Source organism: Astyanax mexicanus, chromosome 8 (assembly GCF_023375975.1).
Source record: "Astyanax mexicanus isolate ESR-SI-001 chromosome 8, AstMex3_surface, whole genome shotgun sequence".
Classification (NCBI taxonomy): Eukaryota; Metazoa; Chordata; class Actinopteri; order Characiformes; family Acestrorhamphidae; genus Astyanax; species Astyanax mexicanus.
The window spans coordinates 26681228-26700677 of record NC_064415.1 but is presented as its reverse complement, the minus strand read 5'-3'; the positions used below and the strand labels follow the sequence as shown (position 1 = coordinate 26700677).

The 19450-nt window shown below is 37.2% G+C and overlaps 1 protein-coding gene across 2 annotated transcripts in view; it reads right to left on the bottom strand.

Annotated features, from left to right (window-relative positions):
• sec24d (SEC24 homolog D, COPII coat complex component) overlaps positions 1–18451 on the bottom strand; it is a 35041-nt gene extending 16590 nt beyond the window's left edge. Inside the window, exons 1-11 of one of the 2 annotated variants that reach the window (XM_049482707.1) lie at positions 18323–18446; positions 17155–17256; positions 15511–15721; positions 14908–15010; positions 13049–13197; positions 12537–12929; positions 8787–8926; positions 7767–7878; positions 7323–7450; positions 3891–4029; positions 221–336 (exon numbers count right to left, since the gene is read on the bottom strand). In XM_049482707.1, the coding sequence (XP_049338664.1) occupies positions 221–336; positions 3891–4029; positions 7323–7450; positions 7767–7878; positions 8787–8926; positions 12537–12929; positions 13049–13197; positions 14908–15010; positions 15511–15661 (1431 nt within the window). In that variant the 5' untranslated portion in view covers positions 15662–15721; positions 17155–17256; positions 18323–18446. Of the gene's footprint in view, positions 1–220; positions 337–3890; positions 4030–7322; positions 7451–7766; positions 7879–8786; positions 8927–12536; positions 12930–13048; positions 13198–14907; positions 15011–15510; positions 15722–17154; positions 17257–18322 lie in introns of both variants that reach the window. The other variant, XM_007255173.4, reaches the window with a different exon arrangement.
• Positions 18452–19450: the final 999 nt, after the last annotated feature.

The following is a 19450-nucleotide window of genomic DNA, read 5'->3' as shown; positions in this document are numbered from 1 at the left end:
GACTTGCACAGCTTATGCAAATCCCTGCCCCCGGTAATACCGGACACCGTGGTAATATTTTGACACTTTTTACCCTGTACTGATTCTTACAATCACATTAACACTGTAATAATACATACTGTCAGTCAATAATGTAAATAAAGTAAATAATGTCAATAAGTTCAGGGACTGAGCTCATGTGTAATGTATTGTTTACAGAGGGCTGTAAATAGAGCATTACCTTGCAGTAATCCAGTGTAGCAGTGAACTCATAGGAGCCTAGGGACAGCTCTGGCCTTTCGTATAGGTCCACTCTTCGGCCCATATGGTCCAGATGCTGGAAATACTGGACAGGAACTAGAAAAAAGGAACAGTAAATAGATTACTTCTTAATTTGCCTGCAGAAAAACTACAACTTCATGGAAGCATGCATTTGTTCCACTCTTTCACAGTATTTATCCATGAAATGCTTCTTAAAAGTGTGTGATTCAGTATGTAAACTGTTTCAAAATGTACCGGTACCATTCAATCCTTCCATTCATAGACGGAAATTGTGTCTAATTTTATTTTCCTTGGCTTAATTGAACAATGACAGTTCTGTACATGAAAGCGATAGACTGTGAACACCAAATATTGTCTCTTTATGTAAAATAATATTCAGTATAAACATCTGTAACATTTTTAACTTTTTAGATTTACACCCACAACATTTACCTCCAGACTCTGCTAAGCCCTTTTTAGACATGCAAGTAGTTCAAAAGGTCTCCATGCATGTGTGAAGATAAATGTCCGGATCAATTACAGCAGACATTAGCCGGACTTTATCCTGCCAGCCAACTAGCACAAAGTCCAGGTAATGTCCAAGTGAGCTTGTGTGGTTAGAGCAGCTTATTTTACTGTAGTGTGGGTATGTTGATAGCATGTTTTATGCGAATGCTGTGAATACATTGGAGTGCTGTAAGTACTCCTTGCGTCATGCAAAACCTCCTGCACAGGCACCTTTTTTTTAACAATCTGTCTGACAAAGTAAATCAAAATGTTTTTTTTTTCTCTAAATGTGTGATTGTTTCCACACCTAATTATCCCCGCTTGCTACATGAACTAGACCACATGACCATGGCTTTTCTTTTAACAGTGTCCACAAAAAAGGAAGCTCAATCTTGGCATGGGACCAAAAAGAGTTTTATGCTAGGCTAAAGGCTAACAATAGCAGATGCTAGCTTTTGTCATCTCTGGTCTTTAAGACCTACGTGTCAAACTTGAGATAAACACATATCACAATAAAAAAAAAAACACTGGCTTGTTTTTTACTGGTAAGACTAAAGAAAGACAAATCCAGAGAATTGAGTTGCATGACTAACAGTTATCCAGCTCCAGTTTCTTTAGCATGCTAACAGCACAATATGTTAAGAAGAGAGCAACACTTCCAGTAAGTTTCAGGAATAATGCTACTACCCTGAACCCTAAACCCTAAACCCTAAATTGGGTATACACTCCTCACAATTATTTATGCAAATATTTTATTAGCATCTTTGTGGAGAACAACAATTCTGTTTCTCAGAGAATTCTTTGTTGAATATTCAGTGGCCAGTATGATAGAATTGTACTTAAAATTCTTTAATTTTCCCCAAAAGGAGCAGTATAAGCATTAGCCGCTAGTCCGCAGCGCTAACTCTTTCACTGTTCAGAGGTAAAAATATTGGACTCTAGCCTGCGTGTTTACTGTGTTAAAACAAGCTACATGAGACAAACTGCAAGCTGATAGCGCCCTGGCTTACCACAATACTCAGGGTTCCTCAATCTAGCTCTTTTGGGCGGCATTTACTAGTGCTAAGTGCTGCTAAGTATGGGTAGCGCTACTGCTAACTGAGCTGTTGAAAATATTGAACTTCTAATTTTAATGTACATAAACGGAAGCACTTTACTTACTCAAATAAACAGTTTTCAGAAGAACAATCTGTCTAAATTAACAAACAGCGCTCATTTGACTAAAATGTTTAAGATTTACAGTTTACATTAGAAGAGAAACCAGGCAGCACCCTTTTTTCTTACTATTTTTGCTTAAAATGTGCCTCATAATCCGGTGCCCCTTATGTATAAAAATAGACCAGAAAATAGACCTTCATTATTAGACCATCCTTATAATATGGAGCACTTTATAGTCCATAAAATTCAGTTCCCAAAACACCAAATTTTACAGCCCTGCTTCCCAATCACAACAGGACAAGTCGAACAAGGACATAAATTGGACATGTTCACTGTAAGGTGTAATCACTTGTTTTTTTTAAGTTATTTTCAGAGGACAGTAAATCTACACTGCTATACAACTGACTACTCTAAGTAAGTACTCTTTTAAAAAATGTGAGTGTATTCTTATGTTTCATTCTGATGCAAAATAAAGAGTTGTATTTTTTTTATCACAGCTAAACTCACACACTATTTATACATCAAACATCACCATATAATATTTAATAAATGCATACTGTGACACCTTTTACCTCCTTAAACAGACCCATTTGAAATGTATATTTAGGTACCGTATTTTTCGGACTATAAGGCGCACCGTATTATAAGACGCACTATCAAAGAACGTCTATTTTCTGCTATTTTTCCATACATAGGGCGCATCGCATTATAAGGCGCGTTAAGTGACACTAGAAAGGGTGCCTATATCAAAGTGAACAGGGGTGGCGCCATGTTTCCCTTCCCCCAACAGGGGTGGTCGCTTGCCGGTGGAGCGTCTCAGTATACAAATCTAGCTTTTTCAAAGTCAAACGAGTGCTGGATATTAATCTACACAGATTCCTCTCCTTAAAACTGTTTATTTGGGTGAGTAACGTGCTTCAGTTTATTTACAGTAAGCTTAGATTTCCAGATGTCCACTAAGGCTTGCTGCACCAGCGTTAGCATAGCTATCCGCTAGCACGCTAGCTAGTCACCTAAACTAGTAAAGTTAACCCAAACTTAAACGACAGCGTTACACTGAGTAATCCTGCGTGTTCTGGTAAGACAGTGAGATATTAGCTAGCGATTCGTCCCCCGTAGCTTGTTTTAACACGGTAAACAAGCAGATTACAGGCTGATAAAACTCACCTCTGAGAGAGTTAGCTCTTAGCATCTAGCTAATGCTAGCCAGGCAAAGCAGCACAGACTTACAGGCCGATAACTCACCTCTGAACGGTGAACGCTTAGCGATTAGCATCTAACTCTAATAATACTGCTCCAGCAGTATTAAAAGTGCTAAATTTAGAAAATACTGATCTCTGAACAGTGAAAAAGCTAGCTAGCTAAGCGGTTAGCATCTAGCTAATGCTATTGCTGCTCCAGCCTCGGAGCGGCACGGCTCTGCACGGAGTGTGTGTTTACTGCTCCTTACACCTGACGGGTAAAATTTAGATAATACTGATCTCTGAACAGTGAATAAGCTAGCTAATGCTATTTGCTGCTCCAGCCTCGGAGCTGCACGGCTCTGGACTCTGTATAGCACTGAAACTCTGTATAACGCTGCACGGAGTGTGTGTTTACTGCTCCTTACAACCTGACGAGTAAAATTTAGATAATACTGATCTCAGTGAATAAGCTAGCTAGCTTAGCGGTTAGCATCTAGCTAATGCTATTGCTGCTCAGCCTCGGAGCTGCATGGCTCTGGACTCTGTATAGCACTGAAACTCTCTATAACGCTGCACGGAGTGTGTGTTTACTGCTCCTTACAACCTGACGAGTAAAATCCATACAAAAGGCGCACCGTATTATAAGACGCACTGTCAATTTTTGTGAAAATTAAAAGTTTTTAAGTGCGCCTTATAGTCCGAAAAATACGGTAATTTCAAGGAAACTAACATATTAAAATATACAATCCTCAAGGTCTGACCAGCACACTGTAAAACCATGTAAACCTCATGATGACTGACCTTCATTAACACAGTTGCAGAAGGCGCACTGGTAGCGTCTTCCTCCATCAATGAAGAGCATGAAGGGGCACATGTAGGCCTTACAGCGGTTGCAGCGTATAGGTCCTGCCTCTCCATGATTCACCACGTACAGAGGAGTCTGTTAGACATTAGCAGAATAAAGAGAGAGCAGAGAGATATCATTAGCTTTCTGAACTGTAAGACAGTTGAGCTCTGTGTGCTTACTGTTACTACATACAGTATAATGCAGTGTATGACATATTACTGTCTGTAATGCAGTCTATGAGGCATATCCCCTCACCCATATGTTTCTTATATCTGCTAACTGAGTAGTCATCACAAACCTACAAAGCACATGCACAACTAATTGGAAGAAGCTGTTCTCTGCCTAATAAAAGTAGATGGCATGCTGTAAACAAAGCTGGTAGCCACTTTACTTCATTTGTTTTGAAGTATTTTTCATGAAGTGCACATTTCTGGTCAGGGCTGTGAAGGAACTTAGACTGACCGAAGCCACAAAAAATCTCCAGAAATAAACTGAGCACATTTATTAGCTTTTATTAGTTTCTATGGCCCTCATCAAAAAGAGTATGCTTTGCCAGAATTGGTCTGAGACTTCGTAATGTACTCTGACAGTTTCCTGAATCATATGTTTACAAGAGTTAGGAGAAAAGGGTTTACTAACACTGTGTATGTAGTGTTGCCTTGCTGCTAGCTCTGTTTTCTTGGCCTTTTTTACTTTTTCAGTTTCCACAGTTATCTCTGTTTACTTCCACTTTGCTCTTTTGTAATATTTCTACAGGTTTACTGTACTAGCTGTTTGCTGCTTCCACTGCTGGTGTGGTTATTCCCCTGAACATATCAGACCTATGTGGATGTACAGTATAATGACTTTTTAAACATTTAAGTTGTATGACCAAAGGAGGATGGATCCCCTTATATATATGCCTTGTTAGTAGATTAAAAAGGTTAGCCTTGTTAGTAGATTAAAAACGTTACTTTATTTAAGTAATTCAGTTCAAATGTAGTACACCCATGATTTTCAAATGAAATATAAAATTTACTGATGGTCAGTGATGGTTTGGAGAGTCCTGTTTATGCTTCCCTCGGCTGACAACTTCTATAGAGATGCGGATTTTATTTTCCAGCAGTATTTGGCACACTGCCCACACTGTCAAAATGTAATTTTTTTTTTAAGATACTGACTTTCAGGATTTTTTATTGGCTGTAAACCATAATCATCAACAATAAGTAAAATAAACGCTTAAAATAGATCACTCTGTGTTTAATACATTTGTGTAATATATGAGTTACACATTTTGAACAGAATTACTAAAATAAAGTAACTTTTCAAAGACATTTAAATTTTTTGAGATGCAACTGTAGTTCAAGTTACATATGAGACTTGATTGCTCCACAGGTTTGTCTCTCCTCCAGCTCCAAGAGTTTTTCTTGCCTCTTTTGCTTTGTTGTATGTTTTGTCTGTTTTCTGTGCTGCTTTCACATTTCTGAAAAGCTGCTTTGCTACGATAGCAGTTGTAAAAAGCCCTATTTATAAATAAACAAGATTTGATTTGATTTGATTACATATGCCTGCATTGACTGGTTAAAAGTTCAGAATACATAAGAAACACTGTGGTACAGTCACAACCCTAATGTCAGTATTTATAAGCATTAGCATGCAGTATGTACTGTATTTATTTTGTATACCTATATTCAAGTTTTGGAATATTCTTCCCCTGGTCTCTTAGTGGTGTTGATTGAGTCAGTCCTGTTTTAGCTCTGCTTTTATTGGGAGAGCTTTAAAACCTCTCATCCAAAATGTTCCCCACAGACTGAACTTTAAGCTAATTAGCCTCTTGCGAAAGTACACTAACATTGCCTAAAAAGGACCTACAGCCTCGCGCTGTCATAGTCAGAATGGTGAGAGTGACTCTAAAAAGACCCCTGGACCACACAACACTTATAGACCTTGACAAAAAGATCATCATACTATCTGTTTTTTAACATGCAAGCTTGTAACTTACATAATAAGTCCCAATATCAATAAATTGACACTTGTTGTGATTAAGGTTACTGGAGAGGCACAAGCTGTACTGTAGATTGTCTTACTAACTATGATTGATATTTTAAAATGTGATCTTCAGAATAGTTAGTCACACAAAAACACAGAATAAGACATGAGCATAGTTGTATAAGATATGTCATGTTCTATTCAATGTCAAAATATAATATTATATTAAAAGTTAAAAGTCACTTTTTACCACAAAAGAGATCTGAGGGGGGGTTTAACAATTGGGTTGAACAGGGCTATAAAAAGCAAAAGTTATATAATCCTTGTCAGAGAACATCAGATGAGATTTGAAGACATAGCTGATAAAATAATCCATAATCAAAAAGGGCTGGAGGCATGGAGAGAGGAACTACTTTAAGACATTACCGTGAAAAAATGGGAGACCATTTTTTTCACAATAATTAAATTATAGTTGACTTTTGTCAACGTATATGTAACCCCAGACAGGCTTAATTTATAATATAGAGCTATACCTGTTGTATGTGTATGAGTGTGCAAAAAATAAAAGGGTAACTCAGTTACGCTGTCTTAAGCCGTGTACTAATGTACAAAAGTGTAACATCTGTGTTTTATAGAATCATGTAGTAAACTTAAATGTGTTAAACCATAATACTCTGTGAAGCGTTTAGGTGGCTCTTATCTGGGATGCTGTTTAATTTGTGGTTTGTAAGGCTGATTAATGGCTCTGATTAATTTTTTTGTACAACAGTGGAAACCCTTGATCTTCCCCTCAGTCCTGATGAGAGCCAGTTTCATCATATCATTTTTAAAGATCTTTCAGACTGCACTTGAGGGTATTTTAAAAGTTTTTGGGTTTTTTTTGATTGCCATAACTTTTTTCTTTACTCAGTTGAGTAGTTTTTGAGATAATATGGATTAGATCATTACTCGAATAGGACTATTCACTGTATTCCAACCTCTTCACAACACAACTGATGCTCTCAAACACATTAAGAGGGCAAACAATTCAAGTAATTAATTATTGACAAGTTCAGCACAGCTTATTTCAGGGGACTACCTTTTAAAATTGACTGAAATTGCCAAGATGTACAAAGCTGTCATTTAAACAAGGTGCCTACTTTGAATAATCTAACATATAAACCATATTCTGGTTTAACACTTTTTTTGTTTTCTAAATAATTCCATAAGTTTTTCTTCATAGTTCGGATGAATTTAAGGTGTGTCCAAACTTTTGACTGGTATTGTATATCTTGCACCACAAGCTGACAATGCTTATTTTTTTTCACAATTACTGAAGCACTCACAATGTCAATCACATACATAACATGTTAGTAATATATAGCATCATTCAGGCTATCTAGATGAAAGATTTAAATATAGACAAATATATGACATACTTCATTTTGGGGAACTTTGGCAAAAGGTTTGATGATAGTGGCCAGTGGCACTTGGCACTGCTTGGCAAGGTCAGTGGTGCACGGGAATGAGTAGGTTGTGCATCGCATGAATCTTGGACTCGCGTTTCCTGAAACAACAAAAAACAATTGCTATTATTTATTGATCAAAAGTTGTTTTTTTATGAGAAATCTCATTTAAATCATTTGCATTAACTAAAACAGATTAGAACGGGGTGTCAAATGTTATCAGCAAAGGTTTGGTTGCAGATAAACTGAATGTCATTTGATCAGACTGACCAACTAAATAAAAAAGTGGAATCAGAAGTGCAGCTGCTACTTGTTTAGAATGAAACCCTCAGCCACACCAGCCTTTTGCATATATAGTTTGACACCCCTGGGTTAGAACTAATTCAATTGCTGCATCACTTTTTTTCCGAAACTCACCTTGATCTTGGACTGTGAAATTGGTTGTGACCAAAGGAGGCACCTGACCCCTGAGGTTTGTGGTGTAGAGCTGACCACCTCTCTTAGCCTGGTCATCTTCAATCACTTGAGTCTATACAGAGAAAGGTAATGTCATTTTCATAATGGTGAATTCTTAGAAAAAAAACCTTCATAACTTTCAATAGAAGAAAATGAATACATATTTAACCCTTGTGTGGTGTTCGGGTCTGTGGGACCCGTTTTCATTTTTCATCAAATGATACAAAAAATATATTTTTTCTAACTCAAACTCATTGGCATTGGCTCATTTTTTGTGAAAAACATATATCAAAACACATTTTCAAAAAACACACACTGTACACCCACCTACCCCCCCCACACCCACACACACACACACACATTTATATTACATACAGTATGTTTGGCCAAGGGCTAATAAAGATTGCTTCATTTGTAAATTTGAAACTAAACAAATTGTCTACTCATATCTTGAGTTTAATTCATTTTCTTTTATGTTTTATTAAAAAACTAATAAAAAAAAGTAGCACTTTTTAAAAGAAATGTAACATAAGAAAGGAAAAGGGCAAATATTAACCATGTTAGCTGTTTATATTGCTTGCAATGTAGGTGAAGCAAGCATGTGTAAAGCATTTTAATGTAAAATTGCTTAATTTTGCTGAATTAAATACAAGTAACAAAGTAAACGAGTAACAAGAATATGAACACCACACAAGGGTTAAGCATTTCTAGAGCACTTATATTGATCCATTATTTACACTATCCAAAACATGAAAAATAAAAATGGAGAGACAAGGGTTCTGACTGACAGCAAGGTTATATCTAATCGACTACAACAAAGGAATCGCTTATAAGGAATCAGACATAACACACTATGAAAAGAAAACAGACATGTGATCATGTTTTTCAACTGTAATCAAGCTTTGTGCAGCTTTTAATATAGTCATATTTTTATGCATGCACTTTAAACAGAAGTGTGTTCCTGCAGGATTCTGCTCTTACTGTGCTGGGTATGGAGTCTGGGTCCAGTTTCTTCTGAGGTGGTCCTGCCATGTTGGCAGGTCCTCCAGGGAAGCCTCCTGGGAAAGCACCTGCCTGTGGCCCTGCCATCTGTGACCCTGGCATCTGCCCTCCATATGGCCCTGCAACCACAGCAAAACGTAGGTTTAAAGGAACAATCAGTAATATATGCGAGCGATTGTGTTAAATGGCAAAAGGAGTCCAATTTCCAAACATTAGATAGAGTTTTCTGCACATTCACTCTTGCCATATGCAAAGTCTCTACTATGCTAGTTGTGGTGGTAAATCACCCAGCTATGGTTAGCAACCTTACTGAAGCTCAGTGATTACCTGTTCAGCAGAAAAAGAGCCAGCTCACCAATTTCTATGGCTACAGCACAGTGTTTGTGTGCTGCTGTCTATACCTGGCAACCCTGAGAGTGGAAATGGGACTGGAAACTACATACCACAAAGATTTTCACAGATTTTAATGAACAAAACATCTGTACAAATCTATGTGTCAACTGTTGCCATTGACTTTCCAAGATGCCCTTCTTAAAGATTTATCTTAGTCAAGGGTGCAGTGGGTGCCAATCCATGTAAAGGTACCACACACCATTCACTTGCACACTATTTGTATGCCTAGTGACAAATTAGCATAGCCAATTTACCTACTAAGTTTGTGCCATATCATATCGTATGCAATAAAAACATTTTTAAATATTGTGAATTATACTATACTCTGAAATATCATGCCATATCACCCACCCCTAATTATCACATCAGGGTACTACTTTTTTGCTGATTTTAGCAAAAGAAAACACTGCTCTCATTTCCCATTATATATCTACTACAGACAGATAATATCTGTCCAGTATCATTTATTTTACTTTAATCCTGGATATATGGATATTTTTGGAGTGTATATGGAGATATTAGTATCATGACATTCTAATTCATTGACTTCTGTTACAAATCTGATCAAATTATTTTCTTTTTTAAAATCTCAGTTAGAGGTGTGCCATATCATATCAAATGCAATAATACAATTTTATTTTTATTTTGTTGCAGTAGTGTATTTAAAAATAATAATAATATTGCCCACCCCCCATTACCTACCCTGTGTATTTGGGACGCCTTACACACGGTTACTAAGGATTGATCTGTTCGGGACTGGAGCCCATTTTTTCAGGCCCTTGAAGCTGTGTTTTACATATACACATACTCCACCTGCTGCATCATCATGCTACTCCTTCTTAGAAATCTCAATTATCAAGTTCTGGATAGTTATGTAATAATCATTAATTCTTTGTAGTTTCACTGATTAATGTGGTCAGAACCCACTACTGTACTGTGACAGGAAGAGGCAGTTTGGCACATCTAGCTAAATTATTGGACTAGAGAACAGCCACACTACTGCTACAGCAAAAACAATAAACAAAGCAGTATAAAACTGTACAAATTCTGCAATAAAACTGTTGAATAATTTCCAGTAAAAGTACAAGTCTTAGACGTCTGCAACAATTGTAACCAAATCTTTTTATTGGGGTAAGATGTAAATACTGGTATATTAATATTATATAGTGATTATACTTAAGTTAGCTTAACCACTTTAAAAACTCTCCTTAATTATGGCCAGTATTTATAGTGACCATTTGATAACTAGTTCATCTAATTAATCATCCATTAAAGTAAATCAGGTGAGCTACTGGTAAAACTGAACAAATCAATACAATGTCTGAATGAGTTCACAGGGAAGTCACCTGTGTTCTATTAGCTCTATTTATCTGACCAACAGCAGTTTACTGAAAAAAGCACATTCCAACCAGTGTACAATGACATACAAAAAGTCATGGCACAGCAGTATGTAAATTTAACATGAAGTGGGGCAGGGACATGGTGTTTTTTTTTTAGTATGTGTATTTTTAGTATTTTTTTTTACGTAATATCTGGTGCTCACCACTTAATATGTGGCTCTCACCACTTAGTGTCTGGTGCTCACCACTTAGTGTCTGGTGCTCACCACTTAGTATGTGGTGCTTACTACTTTGTATCTGGTGCTCACCAGGGACTAGGGTTGCAGCGGTAACCGGTTTCACGGTATACCATGGTATTAAAATGCACGGTTATCATACCGTGTGTGTTTGCTTATTACCGGTAAAACGCATGCCAGCGGAGAAACTCACCCGCGCACGCTCAACTCTGCTCCGCTTCAGCTACTCAGCACACAGCGGTGAGAACGGCAGAAAGTGCATCAGAATAAACAAATCTCCGTCCACCTACAAAAAGGCTAAACTAAAATCAGCAGTGTGGGACTATTTCGGATACCCGCCGAACGCACCCGAGGATGGTTATCCGATTTGTAATCAATGTGGCCGTAAAGTCACAGCTAAAGGTGGACATACGCCTGTTCTCCCATCTCCGAGAACACCACCCCGCTCTGCAGCGCAAAGTATGTGTTTAGTTTATAATTTTAATCTGAACCTAAATAAAACCTCTTTGTAGTCGTGCACAATCCATGCGGTAAGCGCCCGCAAAAGCGCTGAGTTATCCGAAATTTGGGCACGCAGGTACAGGCGTGAAGTGCGTGCTACGATGGATTCACGTGTCCGTGTAAAGGTCCTGGCCGGACTGGATGTGAAAGACGCCATTCATTTACATGCGTTCATTTTCTAATTCTGACGTGCCTGTTTTTCATATGTTAAAACCAAACTCGGTGTGAAAGCATTAAAATAGAAATCTCTATTGTGAGGATCATGTCAGAAATAAATCCCCTCTTTCTGCAGTATCTGGTTATATACCAACTTGGCAGTAAAACGGACGTTTACAACAGTTGTTTATCAGACACTGACCCAGGCTCAGTTTATCAGATATTAAATAATTTAAACTTAAATAATTGTACTGAATATTTTAAATACAGGATCTTTACTTCTTAGAGTACATGTAATGTGTATAAGGTGTGTGTGTATGTGTGTGTGTGTATATATATATATATATATATATATATATATATATATATTTACATATATATATATATATATATACTGTATATATATTTTTTTATATACACTCTTAATGCCCTTAAGAGTAGTGCAAAAACCTGGTTTCCTTCACCTAATGGTGTACAGTTTTTTTTTTTTTAAGGAGACATTAAAATTATAATTGTTCCAGGTTTCTACAGTAAATAGTTAATTGAACAAAAAACCTTTGTTGTAATTTCTTTAAGGGTCAGTTTAATAATATATGTAACAAACTGTGATACCGTGATAACCGTGATACCACGGTATTTTCTGAGACGGTTATCATACCGTGAAAATCTCATACCGTTGCAACCCTACCAGGGACATGGTGTGTTTTTTTAGTATGTGCATTTTTAGTTTGTTTTTTGTTTTACTTAAATATATATACTTGGCATATAGTGGCACTCACCACTTAGTATCTGGTGCTCACTATTTTTTTACGTAAAAAAATACACCATGTCCCTTCAGAGGCTCTGTACCTATGGGTTAATAGAGTAGATGATTATTAAACTAATCAATAGCTGCAGCCCTAGTATTTTTTTAAGAAAGCTGTTTATTACTGATGTCTATGTAACAGATTACATTCACACTAATGAAACAAACAACACTATTAGCTGAAGCTCACCTCTACAGGTGGAGTACCTGAGGATAAGCCTAAAGATTCGCTTATTAACACTGTACACTATGTAAAGTAGAATATTTTATAGAATTTAAATTTTATGCCCCCTCTTACCTGGCTGTTGTGGAAATCCCTGAGGTCCTGTTTGCTGCTGAAACCCACCACCACCCGTCGGAGGAAGGCCTGGCTGTGTGTTAGGCATTCCCATTGGTGGAGCTCCTGCAGCACCCATGGGTGGTCCAGCTGCCATTGGTGGACATGCACTCATGGCAGGGGGCTGAAAGCCTGTTGGAGAAACGGGTGGATGCCCCATGGTTGGTGGTGAAGACATTTGGAAAGGTGATGGAGCTGCTGAACCATTGGTGGACATTGGCGGGCTCATTGTAGGAGATTGAAGGCCTGCTGGAGAAAGGGGTGGATGTCCCATGGCTGGTAGTGAAGGCATCTGGAAAGGTTGTGAGGCTGCTGAACTGGTGGGTGACTGTGGAGACTGTATGGGGCTTTGGCCTGGATGAAGAAAATACAACCAAATTAGAACATGCTGATAAAAACAATATATTCCCACCGTATAAAAAAACTATAAGAACTAAACACTAAACACAGCTGTAAAGACCTTTTACACCTACCATATCCACCAATGCTCATGGCACCCATCTGATTGGTCATCTGCTGCATAGGAGGTGCGGCTTGAGTCATGCTGGGGTAGGCTGGTCTCTGAGGGGGCTGTCCATACGCAGTCATGGCAGGAGCAGAGACTGCTGGAGGGGAAGGGAACCTAATAAAGAAGAGAAAATAATAAAAATACAAATCAAATAAAATCTCAAAAGCAATCTTTTTTTTGGATTAAACTGTTTTGTAGGGCCTCATGATTTCTACAATGTGGAACAATGCATGAACAGAACTGTAGAATCAAGGAATAAAGATGAATTACAGGTATAAGATGAAAGGCATAATATATACAGTAAAACCACTATTACTTTGTATTATGCAAAAAAAAAATGTTCCTTTGGCACCTGCACTTACTACACATGCAGACATGCTTCTGTTTTTGTTCATGTACATTAAGGCTAGTGATGTAATCGACCACGGATAATAATCTGTTCAGATTTTCTCCCACAGTTTGGGATGCATATGTAACTGCAGATTATTTGCTAAAGTTGAACCATAACAGTGTGAAATACAGTTTTACTGCCACTGTTAATTTGTTTAGTAATAATTATTTCAAGCTCGACACAGAGTTGCATATACAAGCGCCACAAGAACCTAAGGGTTACTATTACAAAACGAAAACCAGGCCATGTCAAAATAAATCAATAATACAAATAAATAAACAAGCCTTGTTCAAATTAGTCACTTTTAAAAACACACTGGCCCAATCCCATTTCACTATTCCCCTCTGTTTTGCCTGTGCATGTCTAGGGGTAGGGGCCACGATTCTTGTTAGACTGGAGGGGAAGGGGAAATGTTAGGGTTTTATGGCCCTTCAAACTTAGCTCTTTAGAGGCACACTCAAAACAGAGGGATATTAGAATCAACTGCAAAATAGGGCACAAGCAATAAAAGAAACCCACACATTTAAGCATTTTCCTTGTTAAAATGACAACCACTTTTTTACCATAGTTTAGTGTGTAGTTTCAATATTTTATGTTCATAACAAGCATAAAAAATCACTAGTATTTTGTCTCACTAGCTAGCTCACTAGTTAGCTAACTTTCCTGTTCCACCATAAATGGTGTAACAGAGAGCAGAGGCTGCAGCATTTAAGGTGGAACAGAAAAATAAAATCAAATAAATCTAACTTCAGCTTCCCATTAAAAAGGAATTAAGGAATGGACAGTAATGCTAATTAATTGCTGCACCACCTGCCCCCTTACTGAAGACAAACAATGCCCTTAAGTTAACTAGCAGCTAGGATGCTGAACTTTAGTCCCCCACTGCTATATATCTGTTTTGTGCGCATTAAGGGTTGTGCCAACTCTTAAGGGGAGGATTTCACCACTTCCCCTTGTGACTCTGTTCCTCAACAACAAGGGTAGGGGTACAAATAACAAATGGGATTGGGCCATTGTATCAACATAAAAGTCACAAAACACAAAAAACTTTCAAGATGAAGGCTAAAATTAGTGTCTAACTTTTTTTTAATCTGAAAAAAAAATAATAATAATGTGATGTGTGACCAAGAAAACTTGATCGAATATGAACCCTGAGATTTCTTTTAGATCGTTTAGATCTCTTTTAAACACTGTAAAACCAAATGGTGCACTGCCAGAAAATTAGAACAATCCTCACGAGATTTGCTTGCTTCAGGTTTGGACAGCACATAGGTGCAGTTCAACAATTCTATGGACATCTTTAATAATTAATAGTTATTTTATTAAATACAGAGGGAATAAAATGAAAAAATTCCCATAAAAATCCAAATAGGAAATAAAATGCAAGTGACAAATTGGCCCTACTTTTAGAAACTGAAACCAATCAAACTTACTTCTGAGGGTGTGCGCCATTTTGCTGAATGGACGATCCGTACTGGCTGGACACAGGTGGTGGAGGCATCCCAGAGGGAGACGAAGCTGCTGGCTTCAGCATACCTAGAGCACAACATTTGCACCATACTTAAGGAAAACCATACTTAAGGCATAATTAACTACTAAAAACCAACATTGAAATGTTCAGCTTGAAGCTGCAGTAAATATCTGTGATTACAGTAAATACATATTCACTGTAGGTTATGTAGTATAGATTTAGATTTTCATAAGTTTAAACTTGGGTAAATGACATAATGGCCTGTAAAGAAGTTAGAGACTGACATTATATGTATATATGCTTCATATATTTATATGTATAACATAAGAAGAATAAAGGAAACTCCAAAACTAAATGCATGTTTAAACATGTCGAGAATTAAGGTATTTAACAGAACTTCATTTGGCACCACTTAAGATTTTAGTTTTGAAATATCTACAGTAACCGCAGACAGTTAGTGCTCATCACTTTAAGTTAGTCTGCTCTGTGCTATATTTACTACAGAAGAACAAGACTAGACTCGTCAGTTGAACGTCACAATGTGGCCAAGGAAACTTTAATGTACCTGCAGGCTGTGCACCAAAGGACTGGGGTGGGGCTCCATAGTGTCCATAGTGAGACTGTGGAGGAGGGGCCCCAAATCCAGTGGGGTAGCCCCCCATTCCCGGCTGGGCCTGGGAGTAAGGAGGTGTTGTGACATAACCCTGCTGGCTCATCGTCCTGTTAGAGTTCTTTCATTCCAGGTTGGAAGAATATCAGTGGAGTGTGGAGTGATTCTGAAAACATAAATAATGATTTTATTTTAGAAATCTTTTAATAATAACACACAATGCAAAAGGTACATATATTAAAATATAATCAACATTTTTAAGAAACTGACTAACTGCAGTGGGTCCTTCACATAGAGCTGTATTCTTCATTTTTGAGAAGATATACTGCAGTATATTTAATCAAGGTTATTTAAATAGCGTATTCTGCTTTTGTTGAAGTAACTGTGTCTGTCCAGGGAAGGCTCTCTTTTAAATGTTAGAGCATTGCTGTGAGGATCTGATTGTTTTCAGCAACAAGAGCATTATGAAGTCCAACTCAGTTCCTCACTGCTCCACTGCTCAATACTGGGGGGGCTTTATAGATCCCCCAGTATTTATCTGCTACACTCCTATTCTATTTCGTAACTAAACGAGCTGTCTGTGTGCATTTGCACATTTTTGACAGCAAAGCGTGCAACCTAAAGTAGCTAAACACATGTTTTAGTAGGGTTGTCCACAAATATTCTTGTACATATAGTGACATATATCAAATATAGTAATTAAAGTCTTAAGGACATACCAATACTGATGTTCCAACTCATCCAACCTCTGAAATAGTGAATTCTGTGTTACATGATGTGTATTATATTTGTTGCCATATCAACCACCAAATACGCAATGTAAAAAGATAATCTCACGTTTTCTCTCTGTCTGATGTCACACTGTGTTTATGACCATTATATCACTAATTATCTCATCAGGGTGCAGCAATACACAAGATAAAGGTGTGTAAAACTCTGACATGTTTTTACATTGGTTTGATTATTTGAATACTATTATTTTTTTAAAAGTACACCGAATACTAAACTTACTAAAGTTACACCAATATGCAAAAATGTTTATTTCCAATGATTTATCCACATATTATTTTAATTGTTTAAATTATGTAAACAAATGCAAACGTGTTAAGTTTTGAAGTTTAATTCAAGCAGAACTTGATAAGTGTTTACCCAACCATGCTGTTTGAAACTGAAACAATCATAAATTTGCTGGTCTCTTGGTACATTTTTAAATACTAAGGAACAAAATAAACATCTACAACTCTATACTTAAGATACTTTTACTGTTGATGTGCTTGTTTTGCAATGCTGAAGTTGCAATAATCTTGCATAAGTAGAGGTTTATTCTGTAGGCACTAGGAAATCAGAACCTGCTGAAGCTTTTAAGTTTTGTTCAGACAATATCTGATGGCAACTCATTCTGATGGCAGGTCACCTGCAAGAGGTAATCCTCACCAATGAACTATGATAAGATTAGAGAATACACTCATTGGTGCACTCTGTGTATACTCTGAATGATCAGTCTGTCAATACTGTGTTTGTGTGGGTATTGTGTTTAATCATGGTCTGTTTCTTGAGCAGCTGTTTAAAGAACAAAAGAAACAAAGAATCATGGCCTACTTGTTGCTTGCAAAGGCCTTTAGCTGCAGAAGTCAGAAGTCATATCAACAAATAAGCCAAAAAAAAGCTGTTGCTTTGGCCCTTTGAGTCTGATCTACACCTCTGTAAAAAAATAAGAGACCACTTAGAATTGATGAATTTCTTTGATTTTACCAAATTGAAAACCTTTGGAATAAAATCAAGAGGAACACGTATGATCACAAGCCATAAAACCAAGCTGAACTAGTTGAATTTTTGCACCAGGAGTAAAGGCATAAAGTTATCCAAAATCAGTGTGAAAGACTGGTGGAGGAGAACGTACCAAGATGCATGAAAACTGTGATTAAAAACCAGGGTTATTCCACCAAATATTGATTTCTAACTCTTAAAACTTTATGAATATGAACTTGTTTTCTTTGCGTTGTTTGATTTCTAAAAGCTCTGCATCTTTTTTGTTATTTCAGCCATTTTCACAATATTTTTATTTGGAATTTAGGAGAGATATTGGCTGTAGTTCGTAGAATAAAACAACATTGTTCATTTTACTCAAACATATACCTATATACCTATATACCTATAAATGGCAAGATCTGAGAAACTGATTCAGAAACTAAAGTGGAATTTTTTTCCAGAGCTGTATGTAGGCAGTACAGGCCTACACAGATGTTCAGATGTTTTAAACTCCAGACTGCCTCAGAACACTTAGTAACCTATAATAAGGCCTGTTTTGAGAGGTCAGAGTTTCTCTGAGTATCTTTGAATGAGAATATGTTAAATTATTAGTCATATATAGACATATTCCTGCTGTAGGTCTGATCTGATTCAACACCCAGAGAAGGAGCATCATCAGCCTCTACCCTCAGCTGCCACGTCAAAGGTGAATGTTCAGCCTCTAGCTTTATGTTCCAATAACAAAACAGACAACACACAAACATAACAGCTGACTCCTGACCTGTGTTAATCAGACCCTGTATTGGTTCAGACCTGTGAGTGTCTGTATCCAGGTGTCAGTTAGGGTTAAGTGTAACTGTTCCCCAGTCAGAGTTGTGGTCTGTTATGATCCTCGGAAGAAAACAGAAAACACGCCGCAAACTTTCCTCCTGTTTCAGTCAGTCGCTACCGCTGAACAGTCTGCTCTCCAGAGAGGCGGTGTGTCTGTGTGGATTCAGCGGGAGAGAGAAGGACTTACCTGAGGGCGGCTGTGGAGCGGAGAGCGGTCGGTGAGAGTAGCGGAGTAGCGGAGGGAGGCAGACACCGCGGACTGAGAGTGCCACGTCAAACTCCAGCACGAGCCCTGCCGCTGCCTGCAGCGTCATCCTCGCGCTGCCTCTGCGCATGCGCACGGCCCTCAGACCCCGCTACACGTCAGCAGAGAGATGCAGATGCAGCGTGTGTGGAGCGAGTTTTTTTTATTAATGTCCAAAAACAGCATAATACCAACATAGACATCCAAGATAAATTAAAACAAAGTAAACAAAATATATTGAGAACATAAATTCATAATTTTTAGCTAACTAATTGAACTCCTTCATATGTTTTATAGTGAATACAGCTTTTTGTTGTTTAGATAATTAAGTCATTTAAGATTCAAATTCAGCAAGAAATACATTAAAACTAACCGAAACAAACGGTTTACGGGTGAGATATGTGTATCCAGGACTTGTTAGACTTTGAAAGAATAACATTTCTCCCAAAAACCAAATAAAAAATATTGTCATTTAGAGCCCTTATTTGCAGCAAATGAAAAATGGCTAAAATAACAAAAAAAGATGCAGAACTTTTAGAACTCAAATAATGCAAAAAAAAAAAAAAAAATCATATTTATAAATTTTTTATAAAAACCAGGAATAACCCTTGTTTTTAATCATGTTCTCCTCCACGAGTCTGCTTTCGAATAACTTTGTGCCACTCCTGGTGCAAATTTTTTTTTTGCATTTTTGTTTACTTAGATGCCCACAAACGGGAAGACCTGTCTAAATTAGCTATTAGTAAATTAGCTATTGGCAAAAAAAAAATAAAAAAAGTTTAATTTAAATGTTTAAATGCTAATGTTTACTTTTTCACGTAAGTAAAAGTGTTTTTTTTTTTGTTGTTATTGTTTAAAGCAACATATTGTTTCATTAAGACCAAAATATGATGACGTAACCCCTTAACAGGCATGCATTTTTGTCCATTTATTCTATTTAAGTCTGTCAAAATATAATGAATAAAAATCATAACTAAATTTCTGAACTGAAAGTCAATATTTTCCTGAAAACAGATCAGTATTTTATGTTCTCCAAATTTTCGTTTAGTTTATGTTGTTATTAACTTATTT